The sequence below is a fragment of the Gymnoscopelus microlampas genome, assembly GCF_963454915.1.
Source record: "Gymnoscopelus microlampas genome assembly, chromosome: 10".
Taxonomy (NCBI): domain Eukaryota; kingdom Metazoa; phylum Chordata; class Actinopteri; order Myctophiformes; family Myctophidae; genus Gymnoscopelus; species Gymnoscopelus microlampas.
This window is the reverse complement of record NC_139947.1, coordinates 41,600,072-41,619,431: the sequence shown is the minus strand read 5'-3', so window position 1 is coordinate 41,619,431 and position 19,360 is coordinate 41,600,072. Positions and strand designations below refer to the sequence as shown.

At 38.2% G+C, this 19,360-nt stretch overlaps 2 protein-coding genes across 2 annotated transcripts; one reads left to right on the top strand and one right to left on the bottom strand.

Annotated features, from left to right (window-relative positions):
* The first annotated feature begins 87 nt into the window (after positions 1–87).
* On the top strand, positions 88–6,356 carry nemp1 (nuclear envelope integral membrane protein 1). The gene is made up of 9 exons (XM_084068194.1): positions 88–203; positions 1,399–1,532; positions 1,687–1,906; positions 2,003–2,075; positions 2,199–2,292; positions 2,416–2,530; positions 3,468–3,693; positions 4,473–4,649; positions 5,695–6,356. Exons 1-9 carry the CDS (start codon positions 95–97, stop codon positions 5,855–5,857), a joined length of 1,311 nt encoding a protein of 436 aa, XP_083924320.1. The 5' UTR covers positions 88–94; the 3' UTR covers positions 5,858–6,356.
* Positions 6,357–7,998: 1,642 nt separating this feature from the next.
* On the bottom strand, positions 7,999–13,655 carry ormdl2 (ORMDL sphingolipid biosynthesis regulator 2). The gene is made up of 4 exons (XM_084068195.1): positions 13,616–13,655; positions 11,861–12,035; positions 11,085–11,236; positions 7,999–9,380 (listed from the first exon to the last, which is right to left on the bottom strand). The coding sequence occupies exons 2-4, from the start codon at positions 12,032–12,034 to the stop codon at positions 9,245–9,247; spliced, it is 462 nt and encodes a 153-aa protein (XP_083924321.1). The 5' UTR covers position 12,035; positions 13,616–13,655; the 3' UTR covers positions 7,999–9,244.
* Positions 13,656–19,360: the final 5,705 nt, after the last annotated feature.

Here is a 19,360-nt window from a genome sequence, read left to right as displayed (position 1 = left end):
AGAGCTCGTCGCTTCTTTTGGGCTTGTTTTCATAGACACGGTTGCTTATTTCTCTCCCAGAACCTGGCAACCCTGTGAGAGATTCGATTCCATCATGGCGGGATGCATGAAACAGATTAGCATCGTGACGGTTGAAAACATAAAGTTCATAGTTTTGCTATTGTTGCTTTTCTGTTTGCCCCAGAAATCGTGCCAAACAGCAGGTAAGGAGGTCCAACAACGTACTAACATTACAAAGACTTTCACCGGATACATTTAATGTAACTTATTCACCTTCCACATGGCATGAAAGCAGCTAACGTTAAAAAGCCCTGCTGTTTTGAAATTAAAAAATATATATCTCTCTGTGAGCTTCATGGAAACATATTCTGCAGTATTTTACAGTCCTGGATAGTTTTGTGAAATATAACTTCTTCACTAGGTTGAGAAGAGGCCGTACGTTAACCACTAGCCTCAAGTTACTAGATAGTCCAGAATGTGAACCCGGACATGTTGAGTACAGCAAGGTTTTATGTTAGAAATGTTGAGTATGGGTCCCTACTCCCTACTCCCTATCTAGTAACTTGAGGCTAGTGGTTAACGTACGGGTATGAACAGAAAAGCAATGGTGTACGGTATCTAGTATATTTACTCAAGTACTGTATTTAAGTACAATTTTGAGGTATTATTTTCTTACTTTACTGGGGTATTTCCAAATGTCACTACTTTTACTTCTACTCCACTACATCTCAGAGGCAAATATTATACTTTTACTCCACTACAACTATTTGAAAACTTTGTAGATTTTGATTATTATTACAAAACATACATTAACCACTTCAGGCCTATATACTTTTCGGCCGTTTGAAAATAACAGATCTACAAGTTCACAATGCATCGTAGATCTGCTATTTTCCAAAGATTTTAATACATTTTATACATATGAAAACATGGGACATTCTGCATGATAAGTACTTTTACTTTTGTACTTTAAGTATATTTTGATACCAATTGTTTTGTACTTTTACTTAAGTATAGTTTGACTTATTAGTTGTAACAGAGTATCTCTACATTGCAGTATTGAAACTTTTACTTATCAACTGTGTACAGCCATGATTCGTTCTAGTGTTTGTGTTGGGGAGCACTCGTTTTAAATGCAAGTCTTGCAGAATTATGTGCAACAGCAGGAGGTTGAGTGAGGTTAATGTATTTTATTTAGCAGTAAAACAATGTCCCAGAGTTAGCTTATTATTACTGAATTAAATTATAGTTTATATAATAAACAGCTGCAGAAGGTGCTTTTCCATCTGGCACTTGCTCTAAAACGGAAACATAAATGAACTGTTATGACAGTAAAGAAACTTTTTTAGTGAATTTAGTTGGCATCTTGATTCAAATATGCTAACTGATTTGTTGCAGGTTCCAAGCCTGTAATTAATATCCAACATGACCAGAAGCTTGAAAGTCCAGTGTTTAACTACACAGGGGCTAACCACTTCTGCTACATCAATTCCATTGTACCTGGCTGGAAACAAACTTGGACAAGGATTCAGGTATGTTATTGTTTGGGCTGTAGTTTACTGTACATCCAGCGTTGCTTTATAACAACTCACCCATATAGCCATATTCAATTGTTTTCACTTGAGGTTAACGCTACCATGTGTGAAATACTCATCAGGCCTGATGATGCTCAAACATTTCTGTCAGGTTGGAGTGTGGAGTTCAAAAGAGCTCAAGGTGACAGTTGCTGAAGATGAGGAGAAGCTTCAAGAACTGGAAAGCTTTGGCTTTTGGAGTGTGGTACAATGGTTCTTGCATGAGCGTTCCAATGAAACCACCATCAACGTCAGCTTATTCAGCAAGAAGAAATGCTTTAAGGTTGAACCTGTGGATGGAAAAACGCTGTACACAGTGAAGCCCATCCGCAGTAAGTGTAGGAAAACATAAAAACAATATTTTCTTAGATTCCGATATTGACAGATATATTTCTGATAATGTATTGTTTTTTTTTGTTCTATTACAGAGTTTGATATCTTTTTGTTTGCGGTATTCCTTGCTGGGGTGTTCTTGTTTGTGTTTGCAGACACACTCAGCAGGTAACTTTTGCATTTTCAAAAGTCTATTATGTAATGGTTGGACCAGTATCTAATATTGTGGTTGGATGAGGTATTTTCAATTACCTCAGTGTTTTATTGATTGCTTTTGTTTCCTCTGAAAAGGAGTCAGCTATTTTACTACTCTACCGGCATGAGCACTGGGTTGATTGCCTCCCTCATCATTCTCATCTTCATCATGTCGCGCTTTTTGCCAAAGGTAAGACCAGAGTAGACCATTGCTCATTCATTTCCCTACACCTGTTGTGTCTCTGTTTTTGCAAGTGGAAATAACGTTACCTTGGTGTCGTGTTTAATTGTTTCATGTCTCATCCCCGCACAGAAAAGCCCTTTGTATGTGCTAGTAGTCGGAGGGTGGTCATTCTCACTTTACGTCATCCAGCTTGTCTGCCGGAACCTAAATGTGATTATGAGAGAACACTGGCACCTGGTTCTCGGTACGTACTATTTATGAAAAGAACACTCATGGCTCAGGTAGTGGCTTAAAGGAATAGTTCACCCCAAAAATGACTTTTCTATCAATTACACACCACATGAAGCATTGAATCCATGGAGATTTCTTTGTTTCTATCGCATTCCTAAGCCAATAATTTGATGATCGGTTGTATTTCCGGTAGGAGACTCAAAGAGGGTGTGTGTGTGTGTCTCCTAACGGATACATTAGCATCTTTCCGCCGGTAATCAAATTATTGGCTTAGGAATGCGAGAAAAACTAAAAAATCTCCACGAATTCAATGCTTCATGGGGTGTGTAATTGATAGAAAATAAGTCATTTTTGGGGGGGAACTACCCCTTTTAAAGGGGTAATTTTAACGTCTACTCTACACTTTTGTGAGCACCCAGACAGTTTTATCTTTTATCTATATAAACCCATTGTAACTTCAAATGCCATTTTTAACCATGTCAGATTAATTGTAAACACACATCCTTGATTCTGTGACTGATATTGGCCTTCTAATGCGTGAGGGAGTCGTGTTTTTTCAATAAAATGTTTTTATTTGACTTTATAATCTTATTTGGAAAATGAAAAATGTAATTGAAAAATCACAGCCCCTCCCCCCCCTATTAGAAGAACAATATCAGTCACCAGAACCAAGGACGGTGTTTTCGATGAATCAATTATGGTTAGAACAGAGTTAGAAGTTTGTATAGCGGGTGTTAAAATGATCCCAAACATGTTTGAAAGTGAAATATCCAAGCCAAATAACAGACAGACTGCCAAGTGCTTGTAGCGCGTAACCCTCCCTAGGCCAACAGTGGGTTTGGCAGCAACAGGGACCACAGGACATATGGAGGGGGGATTGGCAACGACTGAATTGGGGAGAAAATAAAAAGTTGTAAAAAAAAAGAAATCTCTCTTTCTGTGTTCCTCAGGTTATACAACAGTGGTGGGGTTCATCAGTTTTGCTGTTTGTTACCGCTATGGTCCCCTAGAGGACAAGAGAAGCATTAACATCCTCTCCTGGACCCTGCAGCTGTTTGGCCTCATGTTGATCTACGCAGGGATTCAGATTCAACCTGTGGCATTTGCCATCATCCTGGCAGCTTTATGCTCCAAGACTTTGGAGTACCCAGTATCATTGGCGCTGTCTGCATGGCGGTACATATTTAAATAATCGGCAGAGACAGTAGGAGTTTTCTTGCAATTAAAAAGCTGGCAAATATTGGCTGGCAAAGTGTATTCAATAATTGTAACTACCTCATCCATTTATTAAAAATATGTCTACCAGGGTCCCCACGGTCATGAAATTCCTGGAAATATTTTGAAATAAATTTAAAAAAAATCCAGTACTGGAAAAGGTTTGAAATTGATCAAACATCATCAAAGGTCCTGGAATTTATCAAGGGTCCTGGAAAAATATTTGGCTATGCATTGTTTTTGGCTATTGATTTTGTTAAAACAAAACATTTTCATAAACATGAATAATATTACACGAAATATGTAACATAAGTAGTTTTTCACCGAACGGGCTGTGTGACGGCAGCCTAATGTATGTCTCAAACTTTATTTTTGCTACACTGCCTATCTTTGGGCATTCTACATAGGAGTAAGAGACACATTATTGTGCCGAATGATTGTTATATAGGCCTGGAAATTGGGCTAAATATTCTGGAAAAGTTTTGGAAAAGTTTTGGAAATTCATTGCTAAAAATGTGTGGGGACCCTGGTCTACACTTTTTTGGTAGGTGAGTGATGAGTTGGCAAAGTCGGGTTCATATTCATTCTCAGGAGCAGGAACATTTGTTTCTAGTTTTGGAAAGACTTGACAACATTAACATTTTGAACTATTGCAGCTCCTAGAAAGATTTTCAGAGCATGCTTTTGGGTTTGAGTTTTCATAACACAGACTCAAACTGAGCTATAGGTCTGTTGTGCAGGAAAATGAAACCATCTCTGCGCTGGAAGCCAGAACCACGTCGACTGCTTACTGAAGAGGAGTATCAGAGACAGGGCGAGGAGGAGACACGGCGAGCTATGGAGGAGTTAAGAAAGCACTGTGCCAGCCCAGACTTCAGCCCCTGGAAGACAGTGTCCAGGCTTCAGTCTCCCAAAAGGTGGGGAAATGGCATTGACGATAAAGAATAAGTTAAGTTGGCTTGATGTGCACTCCGCCATTGGAAAAAAAAGAAGCGACTGTATGAAATATTACTTGATAATATTGAGTTGTCTCTTTGGGAACGTTTTCAGAGGTGCACTAGTTGCTGTTTGCTAAACGCAACTTAATACATGGCACGGCCCTGTCCGGATGCCATCACGCCTGCTTCATATTTGCCTCATATTTTACTTAATATTGGACTACAGATTACTTGCAGGTTTTCTGACTTTGTATTCACTGATTCACCATAGCTGAACAATGGCCCTCCCCCTGAGCGAAGCATTTCAGTCCAAGATGTAACTGACAAATAAAATCTTGAATTACTTATGTATTAGATACATTCCCTGCTTTCTACAGTAATAAGTTACATCTGAAGCAAGCAGTGTTTCTGAAATCGGAGAAACCAGAGTCTGTTTATCACCATTGTCTTTTATTGACCGTTACAAAGTGATGGAGGGAAAAGGGAACTACACTGGCATTTGGCAGAAAGGATGAGCTACCTCTGGTAGCAGGAGACTACAACAGCAGTTTTAAACCCCCCCCCCCCCCCCCCCCCCCCCCACACACACACACACACGTCAAACTACCCTGTACTAAAAGTAAAAATATCAAAGATTTAAAGAGGGAGCCACAGTTTGTGTATTAGTCATCCATGCACACCAATCACCACAAGATTAATATGGTGGGGACCTCTTGCAGTCACATAATTACAGATGCAGAAAATAATGATCTCTGCAACTATTATATCACTGGGTGTCCTTGGGTAATATTAACCCGGTGCGACTAGGGCTAAATTTCAGTTTCAAATTAGTTCTGCCCAATTCATGCTCCGAAAATAGCTCTCCTAGCTTGTATATCGGCTATTTTTTAAGTGCAAAACTGTCGTACAACAAAGTATAAATCAGGCTTTATGCGTTCATCAGAAATGTGCCAAATACCTGTATCGCCATTTTGAAATGTTTTATGCTCAATATTATTCCTAATGATGTTGCTGTGATGCCCAGGTTTGCAGATTTTGTGGAGGGCTCACTGCACTTGATGCCAAATGAGTCGTCTGACCATGCACAGGAGTATGGTTTTGGAGGATCCTGTTTTGAGGATGAGCTTTTTTCAACTGATGAAGATGAGGAGGACGAAATTAAGCCTTTCATGAACTCTACGGGATAATGCACAAAACCAAAAACTGAATGGGTGAAATATAGCCCTTATGAAAAGTGGTTGGAGAAAGACGTTGAATGTCATACAAATGCTCTTGACTGAACTTGAGCAGTTACTTTTGAAGCAAAAATAACCCACTTTTAATCATCTTAGTCCAGAAGTGTTTTCTTTTAGAGTGTTACACTCCATGATGGCCATTGGTAGTACCACACAATACAGATTATCCATACTGCATGTGTTTTTTTGTACACAAAAGCAAGCCACATATGGCACCCTTTTTTGTGTTTTGTTTCTATACATAGATGAACGGTTGAACATGTTGGTGTGTTGTTGGAGACGGTTAGTGTTATAATGGAAGTCTACTGTCTTAATTGATAGTAAATGTTTTTGATTTTTTAATTTTCATCGGGTTCCCATGGTAAATGGCATGTGAGTGAAATACACATTCAAATATATATATTTTTTAATCTCTCACAAAGGACACCAATAAACATGCAAATATTTTGTACACATTTTTGGTCCCACTTCTCTAAAACTGCAGCATTATATAGGATATAAGGTTGGTATTGTCTATTTTAACAAAATGCACACCGATCTAGACTGAATATTACATTTTATGATTGAAAAGTACCACACAAAATGTCTGGTTCTGGTTAGTTCAGAAGTCCATGTTCCTGGATACTTTAAAGAAAATTTGTCAGAAGCTGCAACTAAATTATTTTTGGTGTAACTGAATTAGCCTTTATCAGAATTAAGGATGGAAATACAATTATATTTGTACTCTTATTGGAATATTAGCTAAGAAGCATTCAATCTGTTATCTTGTACATTGAAAGTGAATTGGGAGGGGGGCTAATGTTAAAACCGCACAGCGCCGCGTGAATAAGCAGATACAGTGAGTAGGCAGGTCATACATCAATACATTGTTCTCCAGACAAATGCAGAGAGCTGACTAACAGCACAGTTTAAGCACATTTGTTTCTCATGCTTAGCTTTTGAATGCATCTGGGTATTCGGGACATATCTCAGTACAGTGTATGTCAGGGTTGTATGAAAATAGCTAGTCTACAAGCTCACAATGTGTCGCAGACGCAATGGTTGTGAGCTTATAGATCTGCTATTTTTGGCACGTGACTGTCATACAACGGAGCATAAATTAAGCATAAGCAGATTCATGAATAGTATCTTTTGTATTCTGTCTGCTTGAGTCAGTTATCTGGAATGTGAAAAGGGAAAGGACAGTTTACTTTAAAAAGTCCAGTCTTAGTGTACATTTTCTATAATTTGGTGCACTGTTTGTCCTGTAAATTATATTGGATTCCAAGAAATCTCAGGGAACCTATGAAAAACTACAAATATATGAGCGCTTTCTCTGGCAATTTGCACGCTTCTGGAGACATAATTTACAATCTCTCAATGCAATATGAAGACTTGGTGGATTAAATTGTTCTGTCTGTATGTTCAATTTTAAATCTGTTTTAAGTTGAAACTATTTACTGTCAGACCCCATAACTTTGTGTCATTCTCCTAATTGCAATGACATGAATATCATGTATCAGTCAGTTCATACAGCAGTGAGGTTGAGGTTTTTCTTCCATCAGAAAATGTGCAAACAGAACTGGGGGAAACTAATAGATTACCTTATTTTCTATTCAAGCTAGGTGTTGTAGTGGAGATAGGCCTGTGTTGCAGAAAATTATTCATGATGAAAAGCATAAAAAGTAGTTAAGAGTACATATACTTTGCTATAAGCTTCCTCCAAGATCACGGTGCCCTAGTAGTGAAATAACTCATGTCTCTTGTGTACGATCAATCTCCTGCTATAGACATCTCCTCTCCCTTCGTGGCCGTCTTCCCAGAAGTGAAACCATTTGTTTGTTAATCATGCTTAGAACATTTAATTACGCAATTAAGCAGATTAAGTATCTGTACTTAAACTACTTTTTATGCTTTTCATAGTGAATCATAATTTCCTGCAACACAAAGGCCTATTTCCCCACTACTGTGTCATTGGATATTCAGCTGACTTGCATTATTCTTCAATTATTACATTTCTTCACACTGACATCTAGTTTAAAAAATTGCGGTCTGATCCCCTATGCATTCAGTATTAATGTTTCGTCAACCCTATTCGACAGTAGGCAAAAAAAGAAAAATGCAAATATTTGTAATTCATACATGGTGGAAGTGAGTCCTTATCTATTTCATATCATGTTTCACACAGCTGAGAGAATAAATCTCCCTAGGTACATGGATTGGCATGTAGTACACCATAGTCAAATTAACATGTTCCTGTATTTCCTGTGCTTTTCCCCCCAAACATGCATCACAGACTGGGACACCACACTGCAATGCAAACGTGACCAAAAACATGGAAGGGTGGAATCCCTTGCATAGTTGAACATATCACAAACACTGAGATAGCCCCCCACTGAGGCGTCATGTAAAGTGCCTGGAGTTCCCCACAGCTCAGAACCTGGACCACATAGTTAGAATGCTTTCATGGTCCCCTTGCAAACTGCCACTGAAAACATTTTTGACCAAAGGTGTTGACTGACCATCCAACTAATCAGCATGAAACTTGAGGTTGTGTGAGAAATCCTGTCAATTGAGTAGATAATGATGCAAATTACTAAACCCTTTCATAACATTTATACTACTTGGAAAGACCAGGATTAGATTTTGGATCAGATAATCTTCATCATTTTGTTTAACAGCAAAAGACATTAGGGAGCTTGCAATATTTAATGCTGTCATGGATACATGTTGAATGTAAATCTTCCAGTTATTACAATATTACTATATTGACAAGAACATGGAAGGAAAGTGTGACTTGCAGGTCTCAGAGGTACTAGTCTAGTACACTGCTGTTTGCTGTAATCTCAGATTCTTATGTACTGGCACAAAACCAAAACTCACAATTTTAAAATCTTGCAGTAAATTCAGATGGCAGCCGAAATTCTACATCAGAGACAAGGGAATGTTGATATTTTCAAAGGCATAACATAATCTATAAAACATCTGTTTTAAAGACATGTAGTTTACACATTTTTCCAAGAAAGCAACACATACTGTACAGTCTCATCAGAAAGAAGCCTCGTCCAGTGTATGACCACTTACAAAACATACATCAGGAATGTCCATAAGTGAAAAATGAAGTAAAAAATAATTCAGTAACCTACATAATCATAAACATTGAGTTCAGTGCATTTTGGTTAATTTGCTTCAAGCCACGAATGGTAGCATGAACTGTTACCTTCATATACCGTACATACTCCTCCCTCATACAGTCTGTACAGTTGAGACATGAAATTGCCTCTCTTCTTCTCGACCACTAAACCCGAGTTGTGTAGGTCACTGAAGCCTAAAGCTGAATTCCAGTCTTATTCCATTGTGTCAGTATTTGTTGATCCCAAAGATCCGTACTCCATGGAATTGGGGCAACTTTGGGAGGACGACAGTGAGGAGGGAGCTTGTGTTGATTAGGAAGTGAGTGGCATCATATTTTGTGTAGAAACTGGCAAGAATATACCTGGAGGAGAGTGAGAATTAGATTATGTAGATATATTTGGCGGACAAAAAAAGTATAAAGCACTCCATAACTACTAGGCCATTGAAATATACAATCAAAGTGAAAGTATTGGTAAAATTGGTTTTATATTTCATAGTACAAACTGAGCATATAAATACTCAAGAGAAGGTATTAGTTAGATAGGATAATATAAAGGAGAGACAGGAAACTGAGGGCAGACAGAGGAAAAGGATATGCAACACTGAACCAGAGGGAATGTTGTGATTATGTGGTTGATGCACAATCCAGTCACCTCCCTGCATGCCCCAGAGTCAAATGTTTAATTACGGGAGTTTTCTAGCCTGCATGATTCCATGCAGTTGATTGTGTAATGAAGCAAGCATGACAGCTTCAGTAAAAAAAATAACTACCTTAAAGGTGTGCAATGCATAGTTGAGCAATGTGGCTCATCACCAACCTTGACCTTTGACCACCAAATTTCCCTATTATGACACAATATCTCACATCTCAACTCAATCACAACTCAATAACTGACATAAATGGTGCCACCATACAGTATATGCCATAGAGCACCAAAGTCCGACGTAATTTACACATCCTACCTGGGTCGCGTTCCCCCCCCCGTTCTGAATTCCCATAGACATGTTTAATATTGCGTCAAATAAGAACTGTGTTGCAAAAATAAACAAATGACCCCGGCGGTTTTACTCTTTTGGATATGAACCATCAACTGACGGTGAGAAAACGCTAATGTTACTTCCGACAAATTAGTTAAATTTTCGCCAGAAACAGACTGTTTCAAATATGAGTGACTGACTATCATAAACGATACAGAGCCACCTCCCTGACAATATCGCCGAGACAGTTTTTTATTTTTGGACCACAATTCTTATATGAAACGATTCTAAGATGACCCAATGTTATTCTCCATAGAGAAATTACTTTACGAACCAGGGGATGGACGAGTGACGTCAGGACTTATGTACTCTATTAAAAGGCAACAGATATTTGTTTACTTGGAACGTATTGTTCTATTGTGAGGCTATTAAAATCAATCAACATAAAACTTTCCAATACATTCTGTGGCAAAAAAAAGGTGCTGGAAAAAAATCCACTAGCCTAAGTAAACTCCATTGCCACAAGTCATTTAATGACTTGTGGCAATGACAGTACTGTTAAGAGTGCTTTCAACACAGAATGCATTGTATGTCAGATGTCTGCCAGATTTTCACATCCTCACATCTGGTCAAATAATAACAAAGGCCTTGAATGCACTAATCCCCCGAAGCTAATTCCCTGTTAGACCACTATAGGAGGCTATAATCTACTGTACTAATTATCAGTTAACCATACATTTCGATAAGAGGTAAGAATTGTGAGCATGTGACTGCCACAGGGCTTATACAATAGGTAAACATTGAGTCAGTAAGGTATATATTTCCCTCAGTTGTATACAATACAGTATACATTTCCCTGTTGTAAAGTACCAAAGATAACACTGACAGACCCTGTGATGCAAAGCCTTGCATTTACACAACTAGATGAATTGCACAAGGGACAATGGCAACAAATGGGGGAGGAATGAAATGGGAGAAAACACTGAAAAAGGAGACCAATTGTTCCATGTCAAGATACTTTCACTTTTGATTCTATGCTTCATTGAACACTATGGATTTCACTGTGCACTGCAGCATGCAAACTTACAGCACGATGGGTGAGATAGTGAGGAATTTGCGAGAGGATGTGAATTGGATGCCATAGTCCATTTGTTCCCAGTGTGTCAGCAGACGAGCTTTGCCTTGGTCTGGTGTCTCAAAAGGAGTACCTTTAACCGTGTGTAAAAACAAGTACATCACCTGTAAAGAATCCACAGATATGCATACTGTTAGCCATTAATACCAGAAATGTATCCACAAGTTTCCCAAGGAGCTTACTGGGGAAAAGGGGGTGTGTCAATTATTAAGCTCCTTCGAATTGAAGAAAACTAGTGTCAATTATGGGCATCATTTCCTGTTGTCAGCCGTTCAATGAATTTGAGGGAAGTCAACAATAATGGGAGAACACAACCTGACAGAAATAAAATAGGGTCATATTAGTCTGCCTACTTACCCTACAAGATCTCCCTCCACACAGCTGATTCAAATGAATGATCAATGCTTATTATAAAGCGCCCAAGTCACTTAACAAGTACCATTTCATCTCCATGCAGAGATTCAGGTCTCATAGCAGCAACAACAGCCAGTATGAATGGAACACAGGAAAGGAGCTAGGCTACAGATAAGAGCTAGTGTCAAGAAGAGCCATCGATCATTAATTTGAATCAGCTGTGTGGGGAGAGATCTTGTTGGGAAGTAGGCAGACTAATATGACCCTTTCAGGTATCTGATGTTCTACCACAGTGAGATATCACTTCAACCAGAACACCATCTCTGGTAGTCTTTTAAACAATAATTTAATACTTTACAGGAACTTTAACTAACCAGGTTATGGATGACGTTAGTGAGGGTCCAAACAATTGGTACAGTGAAGAATGGTATGCTGAGGAGGACTATGTGCAAAACGACGGTCAGCAGCAGGTATGTCAGCCATATGCCTCTGCTGTTCATCACTCTCGTGTTGGGGTTCACCTCGCTGTGAGCTACGCCCACATTCATCCTGAGAAAAAGAAATGAAGCAATGCAAATCTTAAGTTTGTGATGGTCAATATAAAGCTCCAGTCCATCTTAATTTGATTTGAGAACTTTAGAAAACGTTGCAGCTAGATGTAGTACCTGACCATGTTTCTTTCCCTAGGGCCTAAGGATATTGAGGTTTAGTTTTGTTAGGCATATGTGTGAAAAAATAGGACATTTCTTCAAATCAATATGTTTTCTTGTACAAAGTGTCAAACGACAGGAGTCTACACTACAGTCACATATTTTCTATGTTTTCATTTGTTTGTAGTGTTCTGTCAATTTCCATAATGATAAATGTCGCAGCAAGGTAGTAAAATGTTCCAAAATACATAGAAAGACAATAAAATGGCATATGACATGATACAAGGCATATGAACACCATCTCATCTCAAAACAACAGGAAGGAGGAAATGCACAACAATACACAATATGACAAAATAATATGACCTAATCCAAACAGTCATTATGATATAGGAACTTATTGTTTTATGTAAGCTTTCATGTGAGGGAAGTAAGGACGCATTGCATCATGCAACAGTGGCTCTTTGGTATTAAGATACAAGGCATTTATGGACCGATGTCACTTCAAAACAAACAGGAAAACACACAACAATATGACAACATGAACCTAATCCAAACAGTCATCATGATTAGGAAGTAGGAACTTGGTTAATGTATGTTTTCACGGAAAGGGAAGTAATGATGTAAGAACATTAAGTCATACTTGGCAACAGTGGCTCTTTGGTGTCACTAAAAAGTAACGGGAACATGGATTTTTACAGTAGTATTACTCGACTAACTTCTCCTTTCAAACATTATGGGCATAAAGTATGGAGCCAAGACACCACCCAGCTGGAATACCGTGGGTGTGAAAACGTGCGCAACAACTCCCAAAACCTCCCCATATCCAGTGTTGCCATGTCGGCTTATTATAAGCGACTTTGGCCTTTTTCTGTAAAGTTGCTTGTAAAAATTGGTGGTTGCATTGTTGGCCTTGTTTCTAAAGTGTACTTGATTATTTAGGGTTGCTTCCAAAAAAATAAGGAGCATTTGTGATGTTGGAATGATTCAAAAAATATTCCAAATATATAATTTTTGAAAATAGCAGATCGGCGACTTAAAAAAAGACGTTGCATATAGGTTTGACTTTGAAGCGCTCATGCGGCTTCTTTTGGGCTTGTTTTCCTAGACCTGTTTGCTTGTTTCTCTCACAAAATATGGCAACAATGCCCACATCACTATTCTGCTGCATCAATCCACGTCAGTAGAAAGAAACTGAAAATGTTTGCAACGCGGTTCCCCACGCGATCTGCCAAAACGTTCTAACATTTGCTTGCGAGTTACGGCAGTCGTTTGCTCGTACGCCACACATATAAACAATCGCATATAATATGACGTGTTATAGCATCTATCTACGTCTGTTGACTCATTTATGACACATTAAAGAGGCGGTTTAGATACACTGAACTCTGTGAATCAACGGAGCCGTTTTCGTTTTACTCGAACAATCAAGTTTAAACACTTTAGATCCAACTTTTCCATTTCTAAAGAGAGACTCACCTTCCTGTTTATGCTGCTGACCAGGAAATCCCTGTGTTGTTGACCACGCCCTCTGTTGGTTAACCCCAGTGGTTCTCAAAGTGAGGTCCGGGGACCCCCATGGGCCCTTAAGGTGGTTCCAGGGAGTCCCCATGCAGCTAAATGAGTTAACTTGGCTTCAAAATCAGTTTAACCACTTTAACCCTATTTCAGACATGCAAATTTGTAGCTTTTCAGCTACAATAGCCGTTTTGAATCCATATAGGGCAATTGTGTGACACCTGACCCGAAAAAAAACATGCAGTTACCTTTTTCACCTCGGGGCTGTTTGCATGCCTGCAATTTACATAGACTATTTGGAATAGCCGATCTGCTAGTTTCAAAGACATCTTGAAATGTACATTTGGAAATATGCCTATTTTCTAAAAACATTTTAACAATAGTCTACACCAGAGGTCTTCAACAGGGGTCCGGGACCCCTAGGGGGTCCTCAGAGTTACTACAGGGGGTCCGTCAAATCTTTGTGATTTTTACATTAACCACTTCAACCAAGCATCCCTATTCTGAGGAGAACTTTAGCCGAAAATAGCAGATCTACAAGCGCACAAGCCTCGCAGCGTGAGGCTTGTGCGCTTGTAGATCTGCTATTTTCGGCAAAGTGGTTCGGTATAGGGGGGGGAGAGTGAAAGTACAGAGTGAAAGGTCAGGTTTACTAAGTATTGCTTTTAGAGCATGGTTAAATGTCTGGAAATACACATTAACATGAATCCAACATGATAGTGCTGTGAAACAAGTCTATGAAGCTGCCTATGAAATCTATGAAAATAAAAAATCATTTATACAATATATAATGGGGGGTTCCTGCTTTCTCTCTCTCTCAGCCAAGGGGCCCTTGGCCTGAAAACGTTGAAGACCCCTGGTCTACACCTTGTGTAGGGGTCCCTGGCACACAACCTTTTCAAATACAAATAGGCTATTGATATATATATATATATATATATATATATATATATATATATATATATATATATATAAAAAAAATGGGGGTCCTTGACTTTTCTACCACTCAAAAGGCAGTCCCTGCCAGGCTGTGAACAGTGTCCTTACCTGACACCTGGCTCTAAATTTCTCAGTGGTTAAGTAAGGAGACCACCCCCAACCACAAGTTATTGATCTATACAAGGCCTGGTTGAATGCTTTCTTCTGATTGGCCAATCACTGAATTTATCGGTCTGTTGTTTTTGAATAACGACTTTACATCTACTGTTTATTTTATTATACGTATTGGCAACATTCAGGCTACTCAAGTAGGCTACAAGTAGCCTACTTAAAGTACCATTTTGAAGTACTTTTACTTACTTTTACTTCTAACAGAGTTGGCTATTTCTACATTGTGGGATTGATACTTTAATTAAGTCCAAAACCTACTTCTTCCACCACAACCAATGCAGGGTGATGGATTTTATACATTCCACTGACTGAAGATGATGAAATATGATGTCTCTTGATAACATAAAAGGCACATTTTGTATTGGAATCATCATACAACTGTAAATACAACTGAAATAGGCATTTCTCTTAACCATGTGTGTGCACACGTGCGTGTGGAGGGAGGGCATGATCACATAATAGCATAGCCTAAATAATTACAGGTACTCTTCCGATTATTCATGACCAAGTGACCACTGCATAATTGCTACAATATGAATCACAGAACAAACATACATTATAGCCCATTTATAACCCTTTTCTGACACAAAATAATTATGAATTACTTTGCAGTTATTCATAATTATCATTTGAAGGTAACTATCATTATGTCTACAGGCTACATATTGAGGTGGAACATGCAGGAAGCTGTGATCTCCCACAGAGCAGGGATGTTTTAGGAAAGCACAACTTCCTTCTTCTGCAAACTTGGCTTGACAGGGAAATTCAGTCCCGTTGAACATGATTTCCAAAGCGGTGGAGAGTTGGAGAAGATTATTTTCTCCTTAATGAGGCCAGAAATCATATTATTTAAATAGCTTGGAATGATGCAATTTCTATTATGTATAATTAATATATGACACCATTTACCCATGCTTAAAATAATATACTTTATTTTTTTCAATCAATCAAGCAAGCAATCAGTCGATAAATCATCACTTAAAAGGGGACATAAAGATACATACTAAGATAAATACCAATACCACTTTAAATAAATAATGTAGATCATTAAATAAATAAACAGCCTACAATAAATAAATAAATACAATGAATATCAACTGAATAAATAGATTACCAAAAAGGTAAGATACGAAATCCACGTTTTGACACATGGGAGAATGTTGGTTGATAACATTATGTCATCAGCCTTACCAATGTAGCTAATTTGACCAATAATATTGGTCAAATGTGATCATAAATGTTATGATCACATGCTAGTCTATAATCACAGCTCTAAATACATTTCTCGGCTGAACCCTGCGCGTGATTTGCTGGATCACCAACTGCAAACACACGGGCAACCATGATGGAGAAGGAGAAGAGTCTGTCCACGGTGTAGCGACACAGGATGTCGTTTTCCCAGTCATATTTTGGTTGACTTGCTGTTGGCTGAGACCTGCTGACAGGGGTTTCCTATAGAATAAGAAAAGAGCCATAAGTCAATTAAGAAGAACAGGGTGAAAATGACATCATTATATCATTAATTTAACTATGGGTGTTTACAAATGTAAAGTAAATCGACTCTTACATTGTACACTAAGTCAAAAAGTGAGATAGATACAGATACATAACACTCAGGATTTTAGGTCAAAGGGTCAAGTTTGCCATGCAGTGTCAAGTGGAACTGGTAAATAATGAAAATGGATGCACCCATACAGAAATTATAAGACATCCATCTTATTGTCAAACAAAAGTGTAAAACGTCCTTAAATGATTATAGCCTACCTTCAGGATGATCCTCCTGGTTTTGTCACATTCCTTCATGTCCATATGAAGTTGTTGCAGCGGTAGCTTCACCTTATCCATCTCTGGACAACGTTTGGACTCACTGATTGTCTCCACTGCAGATTTGTAGCTCATCAGGGTAGCAAACAGCTTCCTAATACAAGTCTGATAAAATAAAAGATACAATGAATTTGTTGTCGGTGAAATCTCAATTGTATGTTTTTGTATATATATTTTTTTGCTGTAAGTGGTAGATGGGTCAGATTGCTAAAATAGACTAGGCCTACTATATTTCTCACATTCTATTTCCTTATTTTGTATATTATCTGATGATAATGACAGCTTACCTGCTCTGGGTCATTTGAGAGATTCCAAGGGTCACATTTGTCTTTGGCTTCAATCCACTCAAATGGGTTTGTAATAGAATAGTTGTCCACCGGATCTCTGCCATTGTGTACCTGCAAATCACAATCAGAATTATTTGTATTGCCAGGTAGCCTGAGGAATTTGTCTCTGGTTGTACTAAATAGGCTAATAACACGTAATTCGTCCCACTATTTTTGTCAAATGTTGAATTCATAATGCTTTTTTTCAGATAAGGACCACAATCTCGAGCTTTTGGGTTTATTTTTTTTCAAATATGATCATTTTAGATTTTAGTTTGTCAATCAAACGTCAATCAATGAAAGTCACACCGTCCGACTTACCTCAAGTGATGCGAATTTGGCAATCTTATTTAGCTCAAGAGAGCTGTTTCGTAGTCTGATGCATGATGTATCCTCCTGGTGCCCGATGGTTGGAGCGCCGAGTGCGCATTTCAAAAATAAAACGATAAAAGCAGCCGTGAAATACAAGTGCAGCATGGTTCCTTCACGGTTGAAATCAAGTGATGTATAGAGATGTGTCTCTGTCTTCTCTGTGTGTCCTCTGTGAAGTGTCGGACTGGCTTTATAGGCAGCTGTGACTGTGAGTCACAGGACTTTCCTGGGGCATCCTGGCTCCAGCCTCAGGTGAGTTACTTTGAAGCAAATCGTTTAGCTTTTTCCCAAATTAACACAGGTAGACCTGAGTTGTGCAACGACGATGTAATTGAAGGGTATTCCATTTACCTGTCACCTGATGAAGTTAATTTTCTCAATATACGCGCAGTATAGGCTGCGCAGTGCGCAGGAAAGGGAGTAAATGAATGAGGCTACTTTGTAATCTCAACAATTTGATATTATGCAATTAATTGGCCACGGGCTGTAAATTGTGATTGATGATTTGTTTGATCTCTGGCATGGGACCTCAATCTAAGAACATTGCTAGATAATATTGGTCCAATATGCACCTGTTATTTGGTCCAGAATTCCTTTATGTAAACCTGTGTGTATAGATAACAGTAAAACACTAATCAAATTGAACGGTCTCTTTCTTATAGGTTACATGAAATTATTAGCCTATACTATCAATCATTTAGCTTGTGGCCCCTGGGATTATTGTTATATAATAAGGGTTTAATTCTATTTTGTCTCCTATATAGACAGATTTACTTATTAATTGTCTGCTGCTTAAGCTAACGATTGGAATATGAAAGGACTGGCGATTCAACATTATTTGTAGCCTAAACGTGATTATTTGTAATATGTTTATAACCGTAAATATTTGTCTAAATTGTAGAGTAGGCCTAATGTAAAACAAATAAGCTTTAATATAATTCAGACGAAGAATCGCGTTGAAGGTTCCAAACAGGCAGGTTATAAATCCGTACCCAATCATTTTGATTTGTCAAATTGTTTTGCTTTTTGCTTGTTTTATTATTTTATATGGTTGGCCATTATTATTATTATGTGGTAACGTCCAATGGACTATAGGGAAGGCTATGCTGAGGAGGAGGGATTGTGTTGTGGAATAACAATCCTGTTCAAAATTTCCAGCTTGACGTTCCATTTGCGCAGTCAATTTCCCGTTAGGCTAACGGTCAAAATGTCAAAAGAGGCCCAATTAAAAAAAACAAGTCCAGTGGTCATTACATCTTCTTGGGGAAGGGAAACCATAGGGAAGAAGACATTTCTTGTGTATTATAGCCTAGGCTACTTCCTGATTCATATATGACATGTAGGCCTATGACAAGAACACATTAGGCCCATCTGGAGAATTGGGTCGGTTTAGGCTTATTAGGACTACATTTGTCTAATCTTGCCACTTGCTGACCACCTACAGTGTTGACGCTGCATGCCACAACTGCATATATAAGGTTAATAATATACACCACAAAAATTTAGACATTCAACAACAGATCAAAATCAAATGGCTTCAGCTATCAAAATAAACTAAAAAGCAACAATCAGCAGTTTTATTTTTAAGTATTTGTTTGTTTGTAGCCTATACTGTCTAGATATAAAATGCCTCAAATTAAAACAAAACAAGCAAGCGTGTTGAAAAATTAATCAAAATCTTGTCATAATCTAAATAAATCATATATTTGAAGTCATAATCTAAATAAATAATATATTTGAAGTCATAATCTAAATAAATCATATATTTGAAGCCAAAATATATAGTATAAAATAAGTATTTTGTGACTCAAACCAGGCTTTTTCGAAAGAAAAAAAGTGTCCAGTAGCCAGGCCTACTGATTGATTTCCATTATTTTTTCTCAAAAAGAGCATTGAGGTTTTCACTAATTTGCAATGCTGTCGAGAGATATAAGGAGATATAGGAACTTGGGACACATAAATAACAAAATGAACAGAAAGGCAACAGTCACACTCACAGGTAATATGGCCATTTATAATCTGTGTGTGTGTGTGTGTGTGTGTGTGTGTGTGTGTGTGTGTGTGTGTGTGTGTG